This window comes from Molossus molossus, unplaced genomic scaffold (genome assembly GCF_014108415.1).
Source record: "Molossus molossus isolate mMolMol1 unplaced genomic scaffold, mMolMol1.p scaffold_m16_p_21, whole genome shotgun sequence".
Taxonomy (NCBI): Eukaryota; Metazoa; Chordata; class Mammalia; order Chiroptera; family Molossidae; genus Molossus; species Molossus molossus.
The window spans coordinates 30,309,707-30,329,358 of record NW_023425357.1 but is presented as its reverse complement, the minus strand read 5'-3'; the positions used below and the strand labels follow the sequence as shown (position 1 = coordinate 30,329,358).

The 19,652-nt window shown below is 44.5% G+C and overlaps 1 protein-coding gene across 4 annotated transcripts in view; it reads right to left on the bottom strand.

Moving 5' to 3' along the window:
* Positions 1 to 3,074: 3,074 nt before the first annotated feature.
* The window catches only part of WDR59 (WD repeat domain 59), a 95,376-nt gene continuing 78,798 nt past the window's right edge, over positions 3,075 to 19,652 (bottom strand). Inside the window, exons 20-26 of one of the 4 annotated variants that reach the window (XM_036275251.1) lie at positions 18,946 to 19,027; positions 16,654 to 16,766; positions 15,132 to 15,282; positions 14,964 to 15,036; positions 13,616 to 13,742; positions 13,322 to 13,464; positions 3,075 to 4,918 (exon numbers count right to left, since the gene is read on the bottom strand). In XM_036275251.1, the coding sequence (XP_036131144.1) occupies positions 4,683 to 4,918; positions 13,322 to 13,464; positions 13,616 to 13,742; positions 14,964 to 15,036; positions 15,132 to 15,282; positions 16,654 to 16,766; positions 18,946 to 19,027 (925 nt within the window). In that variant the 3' untranslated portion in view covers positions 3,075 to 4,682. Of the gene's footprint in view, positions 4,919 to 13,321; positions 13,465 to 13,599; positions 13,743 to 14,963; positions 15,037 to 15,131; positions 15,283 to 16,653; positions 16,767 to 18,945; positions 19,028 to 19,652 lie in introns of those variants that run through there. The other 3 variants (XM_036275254.1, XM_036275252.1, XM_036275253.1) reach the window with 3 other exon arrangements.

Genomic DNA, 19,652 nt, shown 5'->3' with positions numbered 1-19,652 from the left:
TATCATCAAGCCAAATACAAGGAAACCTTGGTGAAAGATATGTCTTGGTTGATAACTGATGTGATTCATTCAAACACTTCTGTTAGTGATTTTTTTTTATTATTGATTTTTAGAGAAAGAAGGAGAGAGAGGGAGAGAGAGATAGAAACATTGATGTGAGAAGGAACATCGATTGGCCGCCTCCTGCACGCCCACTACTGGGAATGGAGCCTGCAACCCAGGCATGTGCCCTGATCGAGAATCGAACTGGCGACCTCTTGGTGCATGGGACAACGCCAAACCAACTGAGCCACACCAGCCAGGGCTGTTAGTGATTTTTTTTTTTTTTTTATTAATTAAAATCGGTGCTCTGTATTTGTGGGGAATATCCATTATGCAGTCGGCAGATAACAGAAGACTAAGGAGACCCGGCTCACAGGTCAAGTTCAGACTCCTTGGCACTGTTCGGGACTCTCTGTGCTCTGACTCCTGCCTGCTCCCCAGCCTCCACTTTCAGTCCTAGCCCGAGCTCCACCTGTGAGAAACCACATACAGTGCCCCCAGGTGCCACACTTGCTTGTCCCTGCTTGGCTTAGCCCTTCATCCTTGCATCCCTACTCTTCCCCATCTGAAGGACAATGACCCTTAAACTTGGCCAAAGCCGCCCTCTCTGTCCCCCCCACCTCAGTGGAGTTACTCCTTCCTTCCTGTGGAGGCCAACAGCACACTGCGGTGTAAGCATGTACAAAACACTTACATTCCTACTGGTCCACACTCCAGCAGGGCAGAGACCAGTCTATATTCACCTTTGTCCAAATGCCCGTCTCATGTTAAATACGCGAATCAAATCAGACCTTCTTAGATTTAAGGAGAAATAGCAAATCAGTGATATTGTGAAATGAATGTGCCAGTATTATGGAATGCCAATAAGATAGATTTATTTCTCATTCTCATAAGGACATTACGCTCAGAGAGTGAGGAAACCAAGGTGTGTGTTTCCTCCCCTGGGATCTGTCCTTCGAGTGTGTGTATACGGTCTTATTGCCAGCTCCGACTCAGGAAGGTATAGAACAGTAAGCCATAAAGTACAGGTGTTATTTATAACCCTGTTTTCTGAACTATTTTCCACCACTAGCAAAATCAATCTTCTATGGAATTGTTCTCTTGCACAGAGACCAATGGGCTCCCCCACCCTTTAGCATCGGTCTTCTGACAAAACAAATGACTCCTGCCTTTCCCTCAAGTCCCTGCTGCATTAAGCCACTGAGAAGCACCCAGCTTTCTCTTCAATCCTGCCACCCCCAGGAAATCGCTGAACAAGGAGAGGAGCCCCCAGCATGTGAACTGGGCATCTTGAGGCTCCTGCATTTCTATGTTGGTTGGAATTTCCTCCCCCTAAATTAAAGCAACATTGATTCTATTTATGTGGCATTTAAAAATTAAAGCAACACTGATTCTATGTGGCAATTCCCCAGGAAAGCATTACACCTCAAAAGCATTTTATGAGGGTTTGGGGACGGGACAAAATCAAGCTGGTGGCTACCCCAGAAGGCTCACCGCCCCCCCTTCTTTTCAGCAGGTCACCTAAACAACTTTTGTTTCTGGTGCACCTATAAGGCTGCTAGCCCTGTTTTCTTTGCCAAGTTCAAGGGTACTTTGAAACACAGCTTGTATTACTTCCTTAAAACAAACAAAAAAGCACTTAGGTGCTTGTAATATTCTCTCCTGAGACAGACAGACTATAGACCATGGCCAGCAACCAGACCCACATGTTTACAACAATGAATATTTTTAAAATATTAGATCTTTGTTCCGGCAACTCAGAAATTCAAAAGGAATACATACATGGAAAAAAGACATTATGTAACATTTTAACCTTTAAAGTTCTTAATTATTAAGGTTTTTCAGCTTAAAAGACAAGGTTCCTGTGACAATAAACTAAGACAATAAACATTTAATTCTTGATGGGGCCAGATAGGGACAGGGTTCTACATTAGCTTGAACAGTGGAAAACAGGAAAAGATTGTTCTCTGCAGAGTGTGATTTCACTGAGGAGCACACAGACCCTTTACTTCGGTGACATTAGTCAACCTGTTCTGTGACCGCTGTGACAGCAGGTCAACACCGACAAGTGAGGGGCAAGGAGGGGACAAATCCAGGTTTCCTCGGCTGCCTCCTGTGCCAGCCCCGCCAGGAGCCTGTGGACTCCTCCAGTTCACCCTCCGCAGACAGCTGACCTCCGATCAGAGCCCAGGGTTACGTCTCTGCTCTCACTGAAAAGGACCCAGCCTTTTTTTTTTTTTTTTTAATCCTCACCTGAGAACATTTTTCCATTTTTTGTTCAGATAGAATGGGAGGGAGAGAGAGAGGAAGAGACAGAGAGAGAGAAACATTGATGTGAAAGGGACACATCAAGTGGCTGCCACCCACACAACCCCAACAGGGGCCAGGGACAAACAACCGAGGTACGTGCCTTTAGTGGGAACCGAACCCGGGCCTCTCTGGGCCGCAGGCCAACGCTCTAACCGCTGAGCCAGACTGGCCAGGGCGGACCCAGACTTTTAAAAGTCACGTTGTTTTGTGCCCAGTAACTCAGGGTCAAAGTATAAACATCACCCAAAGCAGTGTTTTGAAAAGGTTTTGACCACAGCCTCAGTAAGAAATGAATGTATCCTGTGATCCACTACATACATGTGCAAGTGTGTACACGTACACTTGTACACAACTCACACACAACAATATACACCCTAACTCTGCACGGTAATTCTGATCCTTTTTCTTCTACTCTATTTCATTTTCTTTAATGAAATCAATTTACCCACTAAATTGATTCCAAAATCCATTCATGAGTCCTGATTTGTCATTTAAAACACAATGATGTACAACACATTGTGAGACATGTAGCTGTATCTCTAGTAAATTAGAAGTGGTGAAATTCTAAGAAACAAATATAAATTTCAGTAAATATCAGAAAGAATTCTTTTTCCTGGCACATATAAAATACAGAGTTGAAAATGACTCTGAAGAACTGGTGGACATCTGAGTCACAACCAGCAGGAACACAGGGACACACGGGGCGAAGTCTGTGAAGGGGCCAATGAAGAGTGAAGGAACTTACCAGGGCTCGGCTGACCTGCACAGCAGCCAGAGACTGTCAGCAACGAGAGACTGTGTCAGCAACAAGAGACTGTGTCAGCAACGAGACACTGTGTCAGCAACGAGACACTGTGTCAGCAATGAGAGACTGTGTCAGCAGTGAGAGACTGTCAGCGATGAGACTATCTGCAGTGAGAGACTGTGTCAGCAGTGAGAGACTGTCAGCAGTGAGAGACTGTGTCAGCAGTGAGAGACTGTGTCAGCAATAAGAGACTGTCAGCGATGAGACTGTCAGCAGTGAGAGACTGTCAGCAATGAGAGACTGTGTCAGCAACGAGAGACTGTGTCAGCAACGAGAGACTGTGTCAGCAACGAGAGATTGTGTCAGCAACGAGACACTGTGTCAGCAACGAGAGGCTGTGTCAGCAATGAGAGACTGTCAGCAATGAGAGACTGTCAGCGATGAAAGTGTCAGCAACAAGAGACTGTCAGCATCGAGAGACTGTCAGCAATAAGACTGTCAGCAGTGAGAGACTGTGTCAATGATGAGAGACTGTCAGCAACAGGAGACTGTCAGCGATGAGACTGTCAGCAGTGAGAGACTGTCAGCAACGAAAGACTGTCAGCAACGAGAGATTGTGTCAGCAACGAGAGATTGTGTCAGCGACGAGAGACTGTCAGCAACGAGAGACTGTCAGCAGTGAGAGACTGTGTCAGTGATGAGAGACTGTGTCAGCGATGAGACTGTCAGCAATGCTGCTGCACCGCCGCCGTGTTTCCCTTCGCTGAAGGAAATGATTAAGAAGACTCCTGGGCTCTCTCTCCCTTCTTTAAAAAAATCAATAAAAACATTTGTTTTCTTGGGGTTTTTTTGAAAAAAGAAGATTCCTGGGGTTGGAAAGAATCTTAAATGTCAAATTCTATTTTCTTCTGCCACATGACAAAAGTACAGCAGCATTTCCCTTGAAAATCTGAGCAATGACTGTTCCTATCCAAGAGTTAACTTCAATTAAAAGTAGAGTAAAAGTAAAGATTCACTAAATCATTGTTCAGCTTCCTCTGTCTCTTTTTTTTTTAAACAATTACTAGAATTTTATTAGCCACAGAGAGCAATGAGAGGAAAAACAACAAACAAAAAATACATCTTAAGAATCCTTAAGTACACCCTATATTTATAATTTGTGTCATATTTTAAAAGACCACTATCCATTAGTTTATGAAATGTACCAACTTATGTCATATGCCTACTTGTCAACTAAATTACTGTCCACTGTCCTTTGGCTCAGGAGACTGTCCTTTGAGTAGTCTGACCTTGGTCTCTGTAATGGCATCAGAAAGGACACTGTTCGGTGGTTTAAGGTTAACATCTTAAAAGTCAACACAGCTCTGGAGGCAGGTGTTTTCTCCAAGAAGACTACCATTGGCCACACAGCTCTGCACGCCTGCCTCATCCACCTCCGGGAACATCCATGGGCCAGGCTCCCGCAGCGGGTGCTGCGTGGTCTGAAGGGCACGTGCCCCATCCCGTGAGGAATGGGTCTGCAGCGCTCTCCTGACAGAGAGCTTGTCGCCGGCACTTTCAGCGTCCTCTGGGATTTCCGACACATTCAGAACGTGCTTTCCAGCAGGCAGTGACACCCACAGCCGGTGGGACACACCTCCTGAGTCCGAAACCACTCCATCATGTGGCTGGTGTGTCCGCCATGCCCGCAGGTCAGGCAGAAATTGGACGATCCTCGCACGGCCACGTGGCAGATGGCGCACTGGAACGTGAAGCCCTTGCAGATGGTGCACTGCGTGCCGCGGACCTCGCTCCGGCAGTGGCTGCAGTACACGCCGAACTCTGGAGCCGGGGGACAGACGGAACAAGACACAGCGTGAGCTCGTGCTGCAAGAGCACGCTGGGCACTGGGAGCGCAGGAAGGTGACTACATCTGGGGTCTCTGTAGGATCCAACCAGACCAATAATTTTCCATTTTCTTTTTTATTTATTTATTTATTTTTATCGTCACCCGAGGACTTTTTTTTTTGCATTTATCTTCAGATAGAGTGGGAGGGAGAGAGAGAAACATCGACGTGAAAGGGACACATCGACTGGATGCCACCTACACAACCCAAACCAGGGCCGGGGACAAACTGCAACCGAGGTACATGCCCTTAGCGGGAACTGAACCCGGGTCTCTCTGGACCGCAGGCCGATGCTCTAACCGCTGAGCCAGACCGGCCTGAGCTCAATTTTCCTTTGTAAACAGCAGGACCCCTTCTTTTACCATCACAGTAAGTGTTATAAAGAGGAGCTGCTGTCACTGCAGTGGCGGGTGCAGGAGGAGGGGGTGCAGGCACCTGGCTCTCCCAGGTCCTGGTCACATGCCCAGTGCTTGCATCTCATTCCTCTTCCCACCCCAACAGCCACAGGGGCCTGGCACCCAGCAGGTGACAGAACTGAGGACCCAGTAAACGCTCAGGTGAGAGCTGACTGGCCCTACCTGCCTGCCACTGACTGAGCAGCAGGCCGGGACACCAGTGCCGCCCCATCGGTGGGGGAGATGTCAGCACCGTTCTGTTCTGACAGGTCCAAAACCTTCTGGAAGAGACCAAGGGCTAATCCCACCATCCACCCATCCCAGTCTGCCTCAGTCACAACCCTGAGTTCAGGTGGCCCATGTCCACTGCCCATGTCACTGCTCACGCCCTGCTGCTCTGGAGACTTTCCTCCCCCTGCCCGGCCTTCCCAGTGCCACCCCAGCGCAAACCTCCCCACGTGCTCTGTGTCCTCTTCTCAGGAGCAGGGCAGGAGAGCTGGGCACTGTGTCCCATCACTGCCTCCGCACTGTCACCTTCCCTTGAGGCCGACGCCATGTGGCTTCACCAGCCTTTCCTCTTCTCTTTGCCGTCATCTGCTGACAGTCTGGACACACCCAAACACTGAAGACTTCTGCTCTTGGTTCTTCATCTTCCCTCCACCCCAATTTTTTGGTGCAATCCTTGGTGTCTTCAAAATCCACGCCACTAACCCTTCACACAGCTGACCTCTCGGGTCACTGCCCTCTCACCTCTGGCCTATCACCTTCACGTCCACTCCCGTCCCATCAGCCCCCTTCCGGCTGCAGTTCCCCTGAGGTCAACCTGAATGACATGGTCCAACCTTACAATCACCTTTCAGTAAATATCCTCAGATCCCTTGCCCGGCTCTCCCTCCATGGTACCACCTGGCAAAACCTCAGCCCTGGCCAGGCCCTACGAGCTGCGCCGTGTCCGCCAGCAGGCCCGAGAGACGGCCGCCATCAGGACGTGCCTCACAGCGCTGTGCGGGCTCTGACTGCTTCTCTTCCACTCCCAGGTGGCTGCTTCACCCCCGGCCACCTTCCAAAACGCCTCCCTCACCTTTGCTCCCCTGTCACCTCATGGCCTCTTCTCTCACTTCCCTGAGAAAGCAAAGCCTTCCGAGAGGGGTCCCTTCATCCCTCTGCCACCAAATCTTAAGTCTCCCTAGGTCTGTTCCCTCTGCCCTATTCTTCCAGCAGAGGAAGGGTCCTTTCCTGTCACAGGCTCGTCCGCTTCGTGACGATCAGTAGTCGTGAAACAGTCCCAATCTCCCGCCTGGTTCGGCTCAGCGGTTAGAGCATCGGCGAACGAACCAAAGGGTTCGATTCTGGTCAAGGGCACGTACCTGGGTTGCAGGCTCAATCCATAGCCCCAATTGGGGACCTGTGGGAGGCAACCAATTGATGTGTCTCTCTCACATGGATGTTTCTTTCTTTCTCTCTCTCTCTCTGTCTCTCTCCTTCCCTCCCTTCCATCCACTCTATCTAAAAATCAATGGAAAAATATCCTCAGGTGAGGATTATTAAAAATAAAAAAGATTCAACATTTAAAATGATGAGGATATAAAAACTGTGTGTTCAAGTAACTCGAAGTACAATAACATGTCATTTTAAAAGGGTTGTTCTTTGGCACTTGAGGTAACTATAAATGTAACAATTATTCTCCATATCCATCTGGGTAAAATTATTAAAATGTCATTGATCTGAAAAATCAACATTATTGTTAGTAATTGTGTTTCTTTTATGTTTATGTCAATTTCAACATAACTTCTATCACCCTTATTAACTTTAAGACCCTGAACTAATATTTCATTTAGTTAATTAATGAATAATCTTTGGGGGTGTGTACAATTTCTAAGTGGACATAAATTCACAAAGATAGAAAATTCAAAAACACTGCCCTGGCCGGTTTGGCTCAGCGGTTAGAGCGTCGGCCTGCGGTCCTGACAGACCCGGGTTCGGTTGCCGCTGAGGGCATGTACCTCGGTTGCAGTTTGTCCCCGGCCCTGGTCGGTTGTGTGGGTGGCAGCCACTCGATGTGTCCCTTTCACATCGATGTTTCTCTCTCTCTCTCTGTTCCTCTCTCTCCCCCCCACTCTGCCTGAACAAAAAATGGAAAAATGTTCTCGGGTGAGGATAAAAAAAAAAAAAAAGAAAATTCAAAAACACTAAGTCGCTGAGCATAATTTTAATATTTCTCTCTTGCCTCTTAGTGTTACACATAATGGAATGGCATTAGTTAACAGCTGAGAAGGGTGTGCGAACACCTCTGGGCCACGCTGGTGTACATGTTAACGTCCACCAGGTTAGGAGATACAAAGAGACACGGAGTGTGCTCTAAACCACAAAGGTGTTTTTACAGGAACAGTGACCAAGGTGGGGCTCTGAGGGGCACAGGCACACAACCACAGGTACAGGCTCTGCAGGTGAAACCTGGTGGAGGTGAAATGCATCATTCCTGGTTCCTAACAGACAAACTAAAAGGCAATTAAAATACTGTGGCCCAGAGAACAATCGAATTACGATTCCTGAGGCTTCGGGAAACCTCTAGGAGGAAGCTAACTGCCCAGGTTTAGTGTCGTAAGACTCTAGTTTGCTAATCTTACAGAAGAGCTCTGTGTATTAATTAACATCACCTATTACACAAACATAAATAAAACCAGCCACATAAAGGAGACAATAAATTAGCCAATCAGCTGAAGCAGAAAATTGCTGTACAAAGCTTAGGTGAGCATCTCGGGGGCAGGAACTGGAGGTGGGCTGACAAAGCAAAGCAATCCCCTTGCTCAGCCACCATTACAGCCGAGAGCCACATACCACAACGGAAGAAACAAAAACAAAAGTCATCTCATTTCCAGAGACTTTTTTTTAGTTAATCCTCACCTGAGGATATTTTTTTCCATTGATTTTTAGATAGAATGGAAGGGAGGGAGGGAAAGAGAGAGAGAGAGAGAAATAAAAACACAGATGTCGAGGATTGAACCTGCAACCCAGGTACATGCCCTTGACTAGGAATGAAACCTGTGACTCTTGGGTCCATGGGCCAACACTAACCACTGAGCAAAACCGGCCAGGGCTCCAGAGTTTTTAAAAGAATACTCACTCTGTCTAGAATTATCCCCTCAAAAATAAATGAAGCTTTGAGACCTTTCTATAAATATCTAAACCCCTAAATAAAAACAACTTTATCCCTCAAATCTGCTGCGGATGGGGGTTGAGCTTGCAGACGTGACAAGCACAAGAGACTGCTGGTTTTCCACCCTGAGGAGACTAATAGTACCCTTGGTAACCTTGTTGTATTTGTCTTTCAATACTTGCTATTTCCTGTATCTGGGCAGCTGATGCTTCCAAAGAGTAAAAACTTTAAGGATAAAATATTTTTCTTAATGTTTTTATCTGTGAATCTATCTTTCACAGTACCCCTTTTCTGAAATCTTATAACATTTGTAATGGTATTAGGACATATTATCCATTCTTGAATATCATTTAAATCATCACAAGCTAATGGTTTATCTCTGATTAGATTACAAATTTCTTGACCCACCCCTCCAAACCACACCTTGTACTTCTCTGTGCAGCCTGCAGAAGGCAGTGTGACGCTTTGCAATAGCAGAGGTCACTTAGAGTTTAGCTGATTGGGACTGACACATCAGTTACGTATGGCTGTGATTCATATATTTTCCTGAAAATTAATCTTTTATTTTCTTTTTTTTTATCCTCATCCGAGGACATTTTTCCATTTTTTATTCAGATAGAGTGGGAGGGAAGGAGAGAGAGAAACATTGATGTGAAAGGGATACATCGAGTGGCTGCCACCTGCACGACCCAAGCAGAGCCGGGGACAAACTGCAACCGAGGTACGTGCCCTTAGCGGGAACCGAACCCGGGTCTCTTGGGACCGCAGACCGACGCTCTAACTGCTGAGCCAAACCGGCCAGGGCCTGAAAATTAATCTTAAAAGACAAAATTGGTCCTGGCTGGTTTTGCTCAGTGGTTAGAGCGTCGGCCTGTGGTCCAGAGAGACCTGGGTTCAGTTCCCACTAAGGGCACATACCTCGGTTGTAGTTTGTCCCCAGCCCTGGTTGGGTCCTACGAGTGGCAGCCACTCAATGTGTACCTTTCACGTCGATATTTCTCTCTCTCTCTTCCTCTCTCTCTCTCTTCCTCTCTCTCCCTCCCACTCTCTCTGAACAAAAAATAGAAAAATGTCCTCGGATGAGGATAAAAAATAAATAAATAAATAAATAAATAAATAACTGACAAAACTGCTCTGGGCTATCATTAATCTCTCCCTGATATACTTTCATGCATTTAGATGCTCTGAAAAATTTATTCCTCAAAGAGCCTTTGTGTCTGCATTTCTTCAAGTACATACACCAAAACAATCCATGTTAAAATAATTCTTGTTATTCGGCATCTACATCTATATATTACTCTTTTCTTACTTGTTTTTTAATTGAAACTGTATACACATGCACAACTTGAGTCGAATACCCTCCACTACGCCCTATTACCAAAACCAGCAGTCCCTTCTATTCCCACCACTCCCGGGGGAAACCCTTCAAACCCACTTCACTGTTCCTTTCGTTTTTACCTATCTCTAAACAACATGTTTATAAAGCTATTTCTTAGTTTTCATATTTAAACATTATCTATTGATGTCCCGCAGTGGAAGCTTTCACTTCTGTCTCCCCAACCATACACATACACCACCTGGCCCTCATTCCCCAAGGCATTTGCTTGGATCACTATTCTGTTTTTACATTACTTATCTAGATAAACATTATTCAAGCCATATACCATGACAACTTTTCCATTCTTGCCCATTTTGTTTTTCTTGGAGTTGGTAACTGTCTAGTTTTGTTCACTTGCTTAGTTTGCTATGTACTTATCAATAATTCATCTCTACACTCTCCCTTAATATCTGAAACTTCTATAAATATACTGAGTCCTGAAATACACTAGATCTTTTTTTCAGTTTTCTCTTCTTGGAGACAATTCTCTGGAAGCTCCAGCCTGGACTGGTCTGCCTCCAGGTCTGTCATGACCGTCTCCGTCATTCCGACGCCCTGGTTTTCTGGACTGAATCTATTCCTCCTCCTTCGATAGGCTGAACGTTCGCTTTCACACTTGACTAATAACTTGGGTCCAGAATCTTAGGTTAGAAATAATTTTCCTGAGACTTCTGAAGGTCATCTAGTTTCTAGAATCTAGTTCACTGCTCCTGAGAAGTGTCCCTTGTACATAACCTGTTTTCGCTCTCAGGAAGCTCCTGGCGTCTCCTCCTTATCCTAGGTCTTTCTTCGTTCATTATGTTAGGTGCTTGGCAGGCCCTTTCAATGTGGAAATGCATTTACCTTCTCTGGAGAATGAACCTCGTTTTCTGCTGGGGTAAAGCAGAGACCTGACCCTGCAAAGGCCATCAAACAGTACTCCAGGTCTTAATCTCACCTTCCTGCCACTTCCAGGTGCCACTCATTCTGGAGCCACCTGGAGGTTCTGTCATGTATCTTACTGTTTATCTGCCTGCCAGTCGGGCGTTCAGTTTTCTCAGGCCCTGTAAAATCAGCTACCACTATCCTATCTGCCTCCCAGGTCCCATGCCCTATCGCCAACATCATTTCTCCTTGCATGGGTATGCCTTTCAGAAAAGCTCCATATAGACACTTTAAGGAGAGAGGAAATCTGTGTGTGTTCAGTCCACTCTTTGGCAGTCTTCCATTTCACCCTTTAAAAACATTTCTTCTCTTAGCGTCTTTCATGTCACAGTCTTGCTCACTGGTGTCTTGTTCTAAGTCTCCACTTCTGGTTCTTCCTCCAAGACTCAAGCTCCATGTACTAGTTCCCCCTCAAGGCCAGAGTGGGAGGGCTCTCTATTTGCTCTCCCATACTCTTCCTCCCCACCCACCAGCTCCCAGGTAAATACACCTATTCTCGCAGCTTCAACATTTATATGCCAAAGATTCCCAAATTCCTTACTCTACCCCCAATCTCTCCTTTGAGCTCCAGACTCACATCCGGCTGCCCACTTGACCACCACAGTCGGATATCTCACACACCATGCCCAACCACCCCAACTGAGCTCTCAGTGTTCTGCCAGTCTTTTCTATCTTAGGATATGGCACCAACATCTTACTTAAGCTAAACACCCAGAAATCCTCCAAGCTTTGTCTCTGTTCCCCAAACCCACGTCCACTTTGTTCGTACCATATATTTTTAATCCATCTATAGCTCCCCACTGCCACTGGTATCACCCCTAGATGTGTCGGTCTCTCTGTGACTACTCAGTCTTCAAATGGCCTTCCTACCTCTGCCTCTGCTCCTCCAATCCTTTCTTCATGTAACAGCCAAAGTGATCCTCTTAAAATGGAAACCAGAGCAAGCAATTTACTTTTTCATGCCCTTTGAAGCTTACCATTGGACTTAGAACACGATCCAAATTCTTAACTTACAAGTTCTTAATTATCCTACCAATCTTATTCTATAATGTAATATAGAGCCCTGGCTCTTGTTGTTCAATGGGTAGAACATCAACCTGTGCACCGAAGGGTTACAGGTGCAATTCCCGGTCAAGGGCATGTAATTGGGTTGCAGGTTCAATCCCTGGCCCTGGTTGGGGCATGTGTGGGAACAACCAATTGATGTGTCTCTCTCACATCAATGTTTCTCTTTCTTTTTTTTTTTTATTTTTATTCTCACCCGAGGAGATTTTTTTGATATTTTGTTCAGATAGAGTGGGAGGGAGAGAGAGAGAGAAACATCGATGTGAAAGGGACACATCGAGTGGTCGCTACCCACACAGCCGAACCAGGGCGGGGGACAAACTGCTACCGAGGTATGTGCCCTTAGCGGGAACCGAACCCAGGTCTCTCCAGACTGCAGGCCGACGCTCTAACCACTGAGCCAAACCGGCCAGGGCAATGTTTCTCTTTCTCTCTCTCTCTCCCCCCCTCCCTCCCTCGTACCCTTCCACTCTCTCTAAAAATCAATGGAAAAATATCCTCAGGTAAGTTTTAGAAAATGATAACAATATAAATAAATAAATAATACATACATACATACATACAATATAAATTATAATTATAATCTAATTATCTTATCTTATTTTTATTTTATACCATTCTTCTCAATCGTTGTGTTCTAGCCACACTGGGCGTCCGTCACTTGTCCAATAAGCGAATCACTTCTCCCACAGGCCTGCTCCCTCTGCACGGGTGGCTCCTCGGCCTTCAGCCCTTAGCTCCTCAGAGAGGCCTTCACAACACGCCTCAACACAGCTTCTCACACTCTCCTCCCTCTCTCCCTGTCCCCAAACCCTTTCTGTTTGCTATTAAATACTGATCACACGTGTTTTTTTTTTTATCCTCACCCGAGGGCATTTTTCCATTTTTTGTTCAGATAGAGTGGTGGGGGGGGAGAGAGGAACAGAGAGAGAGAGAGAAACATCGATGTTAAAGGGACACATCAAGTGGTTGCCACCCACATGACCGACCAGGGCCGGGGACAAACTGCAACCGAGGTACATGCCCTTAGCGGGAACCGAACCTGGGTCTCTCAGGACCGCAGGCCGACGCTCTAACCGCTGAGCCAAACCGGCCAGGGCTGATCACAGTTTTTAATTACTTAATTTGTATCTCCCACTAGTCTATGAGTTCCATGAGAAGAAATGTGTTAGCAACTGTGCCTAAGAAGAGTTTGACTGATATTAGTTGAATAAATAAACTGACTTCCAATCAATCTGAGTATTGTATAGAAAACTACTTCTATTACAGTAAAAATTTACTCTTCATGAAATGTAAGGGTTTTCAGAAGCTTAAAATAAACTCAAAATGCTTCAGAAATTTCTGCTTATAACCGAGAAACTAAAACTTCATTCAAGTTTTATGTTGTAGATAAAATAAGTCAGAGGTAACGACACTCACCGACCCCTCTGTGCGGGTCAGGGGCACAGGAAACAAACTTCAGCACCTCGGCCCGCTTCTCTCGCAGACCCCAGCGGTAGAGGATTTCTCCGTAGCACTTCTTAAAGTCATCAAACTGCTGGGTATTGGCGGGATCCAGGAGCCTGGATAAAATGCAAAAGATTTCCTGTCGGTTTATGAAAAAACAAGCCTAATACCAAACGACACTTTATAAACCTTTCTTAATGCAAGAATCCTGACTTGGGAGCATCTAAGTGCCATGAAATTACAGCTCTCACCTGGGAAGGTCGTTACCTTTTATTTTTATCATGCTGGTCACGCTCTCGGTCACGAGGATCGCTGTAGGTCAGACTCCCAAAGCGGATTTCTTCTGGTGAAGACTCTCCCCAAGGTGAAGACAGATGTTCTATCTCTCTCCCTGCTAAAGAATATCAAATGGGAAGGGAAGATGAAAATTAGAAAAGGCATGAAAAATATCTGAAAACTCTCATAAAGCAGTGTGTGTCCAATTTATTTCCCAGAAGAAAAATAAGCTAAGCTGAAGATCCTGAGAAATATAACTAAATAGAACTCTTTCCCAGCCTTAACTTTTTGTCTAGGTATTTATTATTAAGGTAACCTGATAATTAAGTACACACATAACAATTAAGCATATTAGAGTATGGTGATATAGTAGCATGTTAAGCAGTCTGTCATTATGTACAAAGACTTCTTAAATGACACGAGAAAATGCTAATGATCACACATATAGAATGACCCCTCCTATACCCCACAAACAAAGATTGGAAGAAAATGTTCTGGAGTATTAACATATGTTATTTATAGGTGGGGCAATCAATGATTACTATTTTCTTCTCTAATACTTTCTGCTGAGTTTTTTCTTTGCTGTGCATGTATTACTTTTATAATCATGAAAATTAAGATCTTTAAAAAGAAAGTTTAAGCCCTGGCCGGTTTGGTTCAGTGGTTACAGCGTCGGCCCGCGGACCAATGAGACCCGGGTTTGATTCTGGTCAAGGGCATGTACCTTGGTTGCGGTTTGTCCCCGGCCCTGATTGGGGTAGCACAGGAGGCAACCAGTCAATGTGTCTCTCACATTGATACTTCTCTCTCTCTCTCTCTCTCTCTCTCCCTCCCTCCAAATCTGTCTAAAGATAAATGGAAAAATGTCCTGGGGTGAGGGTAAAAAAAAAAAAAAAAAAAAATTTAAAAATCCAGGAAATACAAATACCCATTAAGTAGATCTCTATGGTCAGCTGGCATCAGGCTCAGCATATTTCTCTGACTGAAAGAGGTACATAAAAGAAGTGGAAGGTGACCAGGGAAGGGACACGTGTGATGGAGACAGACAGGGTTAGGTTTTGGAGAAGAACGCTGGGAAGTCTCACTATCAGTTTCTCAAGGTCATGGGTTATAAAGCAATCCAGAAAGGCACAAAGACCTTCCAGAAACTGGCCTGTTCATACATGACAGTCCAGGCCTTACTGACTACAGTATTGCCATCATACAAAATATAAAGAAAAAAGAGGAACAAAGAAAAATATGGAGACCATTCAACTAAAGATAACATATTATTAACAATTCACATGCAGCTTTTAGAGAACTAAACATCCAGCGTGGGCTACGCCAGTTCCATACCAACCTATGTTCCAGCCCCCAGTGTTGAGCCCTGGGTCTGACATGCTTGAGCAGGAACCAGAGGAGGTAAAGCTGGGCTGCAGAACAAACAGCAGCAGCATCAGAATACCATCCCCCACGAAAGTTTACCTTTAGGAAAAGTCAGACACAAACCAGAAGACCACAAGCTTACGTATCGACTATGGGACACCATAAGATTAGATGAACGACTAGGAAAAGGCCCAAAAGGGTTCGGTATTCCCTGAGGCCGGGACTGGGCTTCAAACACACTGCAGAGCATAGCCAATGTCTGGACATCCCGGAGCTGGCAGTAATGAGCCAACCTGGAGAAACAAAGGTGAGAGAAACGTCAAGAGAAGAGATGGAGGAAGGATGCTCTCACAATCATGGTGGGTTGTTGCCACAGGAATAGGGAAGAGAGGATGCTTATTCTTCCTCAAAAACCTCTGTCAGGTACCAGGGCTTTCTATAGATCCAGAGACTGGATCTACTTTGAGTTTGGTTAAATTTGCTTTGGAATAAAATATATCAAAGTATCACAAATGACCTAGAAAACTAATCTGAAAGCTGCTGTTTGGCATCAGGCATGGGTTGAAACTTGAACACAGCTTCTCCAAGAACTAAGCAGATTAAACTAATATCTGAGTTTAGTTCATATCTGAGGCCACGCATGCTCTCTCCCAACTCCAAGGTAGAATCACAATGGTTTCTGAGGTGTTCCTCTAAACTTCACTCATACAACCTAAGCTACATGAAGGTGCTCAGAGAACACTCTACTCCCACCGTCTGGTGAGCAGGCAACCGACTCAGGAGGTGGAATTAGGAAAAGGAGCTATTAAGTAAGAACAACAAGGAGTAGTTTCACCTTTTAGGTGCTCATATCCCCTCTGCTCCTTTTAGGACCACTATGCTGGAATAGGAGGTAGGGACCAGATGGACTTGGCCTTTGTATGGAATAATATTGATACTTTCCTACCAAGCAATGTCTAATATTTGTAAGGTATGTTCACACTCACTATCTTACGTGAGCCTTACATGACAGTATGTAGAACAAGCATCATCATCCCTGTGTTACTCTGAGGCAACTGACATGTGAACACACGTTGTCCCAGGTCTGGCCTCAACCAGTACGTAAAGCAAACCTTCCCTTGAATAGAGCAGAGCTTCTCTGCCTCTGCCAGCACCTGAGCCTCGCTGTTATAAAGACCCAAGTGCGTACGTGGTTGTAAGTCATTTTGCACAATGTGCCTTAGTTCAGTGCAATAAATCAAATACAAATTCAATGTTTTCTTAAACTGTCTAAAGGGGTGAAAGTATCATGGCCTTTGGAAAACATGAACGCAACACTCAATTGTCTAATCTGCTCTCAGGGGCGAAGCTCTATAGCACCCAGGAAATTCACTGTCTCGAAAGCTCAGACTCCTTTGTTCAGACTGATGTGACTTATGGGCTAAAGCATATAAAGGACACAAGGAGTCTCAAATCCTTGTTATCAATGACTAATACTGTTTAGGTGCTTCGGCTATGAAAAGTCAGTTGGCACAGAAAGTACTGCAGCACAAAAAGGGAAGCTCTCATTTGCACCTCTCATTCCTTGGGCCTCTGCACTTTTCTCTTAGACAGTAACCTTGGCAGTGTTGACAGACCTAACGTTTATATCACTCTCTTCCTCACTCCCAGCTCTCAGAACCTACAGTGACTCCAGCAGCTGTCGCCCGAATGGATGCCGCGCCCAGGGTGTTTCCAAGTCTGGATCAGACTTCGGACCAAGGCACAGATCTGTAGCTACTGTAGCCAGAGACCAAACCTGGACAAATCAAAGAGAAACACCCAAAGTCAGACTGGTGAGCACAGGAACAAGAAGCGTGAAGGAACCCCACCTCTCTCCCACAGACATCCCGCCCTTGCTTCTCTGACAGCCCCAAAGCTGGGAGCTTATTGAAACAGTTTTAGGCCCCACTCTAGACCTACTGAATCAGAAATGGCACTTTAACAAGATTCTCAGGGGACGGTAACATTTGAGAAACACTAGCCTAATAAATTTTCATTAAGCAAACTTCAGAGAAACTTCACCAGGTTTCTATTTAAACACTAACTCATGTGACTTTTTCTGCTGCTTCACTAGTCAACTGGCAGGAAGAAAAAAAAGCATTTTGTATCACAGTTAAGATATGTCTTTCTTTAGCAAATAATGAAAAAGTTTCCGTATACTCTCTGAAACTACAGAAAAATAGGCCAACAAAATAGGCTTGGCTTTCTTTTTATTGACACCAAATCTGAGGACCATCTCCCTCCAAACATGAAATGTCCTAGGACTTGGAGTCATCAAGCCAAAACTAATGTCCATTAAGTACCTATTAAACCTAAGATTTAGCACATGCTAAGCACACTGTGCCATCTACAGAGCCCACTCCCCTCCACACCTTTAAAATGGAGTCTACTTTTGGGAAATCTTTCTTAGGAGCCACACATCGCTGTATGCCCACTAATGGGAAAACACTGTACTAGACTGGGAGAATATCAAAACGAGAATATATGGACTTTAAATCAAGGACTTTATAATCTAAGAAAAAAGAATGAGCAAATTAAAATACTGAAAAAAGGCAGAGAAACACATCAGATATGTAAAAAATCATTCTAATTATGTGGCACCAGTATAGTTAAATAATGCACACAAGTCCTGGTTCAAGTGAGAAACCTGAGGTCACGTTCATCTCGGTAATCAATGACCACCTGCATGGCTGCTGAAAGGGACAGGACACAATATTTACTACCCTGGCTGACAACTCAGGCATGATATTTCCTCACATAATACACAATTCCTAGCAGCTTCAACAGAAATAGTTGGCACTTAGGCTTATTTCTGCAACTTTTTTCAAAGTAGTAGGCATATCTTCTTCCACATGTGCATGAAGAACACTTTTGCCCCACGCTATATCCAGAGGCTGAGAGAGTCTGAAATAACTTGTCTGGGATCGCAGCACTAGGGGGCTGAGCTGGACCTCTGCATCCTGTTGTACCTTCCACAGAATTTCTACTACTTTATTTGGCTTCTTAGTGTTCACAGAACTTTAGGTGGCTGGGTCCTTAAAGAAATAGATTATATTCATGACTTTAAATTTCACCTAACAGGGTTTGAGTGAAAACTTGACAGTATTTATTAGGAGACAAACAGAAATCAAGGGAAGATTTTAGCTGGAGTATTTTGGAGGGTCATAAGGGAAAAAACTGAGTGGATATGATAACAGCTAGTAGTTTCCACTGCTTAATCTAATCCTCACACTAAAGAAGAAAGGTGCAATAAAGACAGAGAGTGGATTAGTGGTTGCCTAGGGCTGGGTGCGGAAAGAAGGAATTGAGAGCTGGGGAAATGAAAATGTTCTAAAGTATTTATGGTGACAGTTGCAAAACTCTCAAAATATATTAAAAGCCATTGGATGGTACCTTTTACATGGGTAAATCGCATGGTATATGGACTATAACTCAATAAAGCTGTTAAAAAAACAACAAAGGAGCAGCTTGCTTTAAAACATTGACATGTTCCTGCAAAAATGAAGATTTAAATTTTTGTAAGATCACATCATATTTTAAAACTGAACAAGTATATTCTAAAGGAATGTTTTTGGAAACCTATTATGAAATGAAGCATTTTTAAAGTAAAAAGAAAATAGAATTTAGAGTACAAATGATAAAGATACAGAAATCCGAATTTAGGTATATAACCATCACTACGGTACTGAAGTAGAAAAAAATGCAGTAAAAAATACTCAGTAAATGCTTTAGGATCCTCTCAACTAAGCACTAATAAGAAAAGCATCCAAGGGGTTTAGAAAGCTGCCCCAGCCCTGTAGTTTGGCAAAGAAAATGGGAGAGGAACTGCAAAATAGGAGACACGCCTTGAAGTATCACTAAACCACAACTAGAAAGTGAAAACACCCTGCTTAAAAAGAAAAATCCAGATCTCCAGCAAAAGGGATGGACAATACCTGGACAAGATCCTTCCTTCCAACAAGCAAGGCAGAAGTGGCATTCTTCTGACATGTTTCTTGAATATCATTTACATTTAATCTGAAATTTAAAAAGAATTAAAAAGTTTCTTTCTAGTCTAACTTTTTAAATGTTTTTATTGATTTTTTTTTTTTATCCTCACCCGAGGACATTTTTCCATTTTTTGTTAGATAGAGTGGGAGGGAGAGAGAGGAAGAGAGAGAGAGAAACATCGACGTGAAAGGGACACATCGAGTGGCTGCCACCCACACGACCAACCAGGGCCGGGGACAAACTGCAACCGAGGTACGTGCCCTTAGCAGGAACCGAACCCAGGTCTCTCTGGACTGCAGGCCGACGCTCTAACCGCTGAGCCAAACTGGCCAGGGCTAGTCTAACTTCTTAAATCAATTACTCCTGCTTTAACAAACAGACTAAACACTGCCTGTTTGGTTGTCACTTGAAATGCTGTCTTTGTATTGGCCTAAAGTTTCCTTTGTACATAACATGAAGAAAATGCTTAACTAGCAGCTGATGATATGCTTTGGGTTCAGGCCTGGGGAAGGTGAAATCAACCACCTCTTTGAAGCCAGGAAAGGAGGCTAGACTCAAAATCCAATTTGCTAACCCACTTATCTGTGAAGTTCCCCAGGCTTGAGGGTTGAATAAAAATGGACTGAAATACACACAACACCGTAGTTTCTAA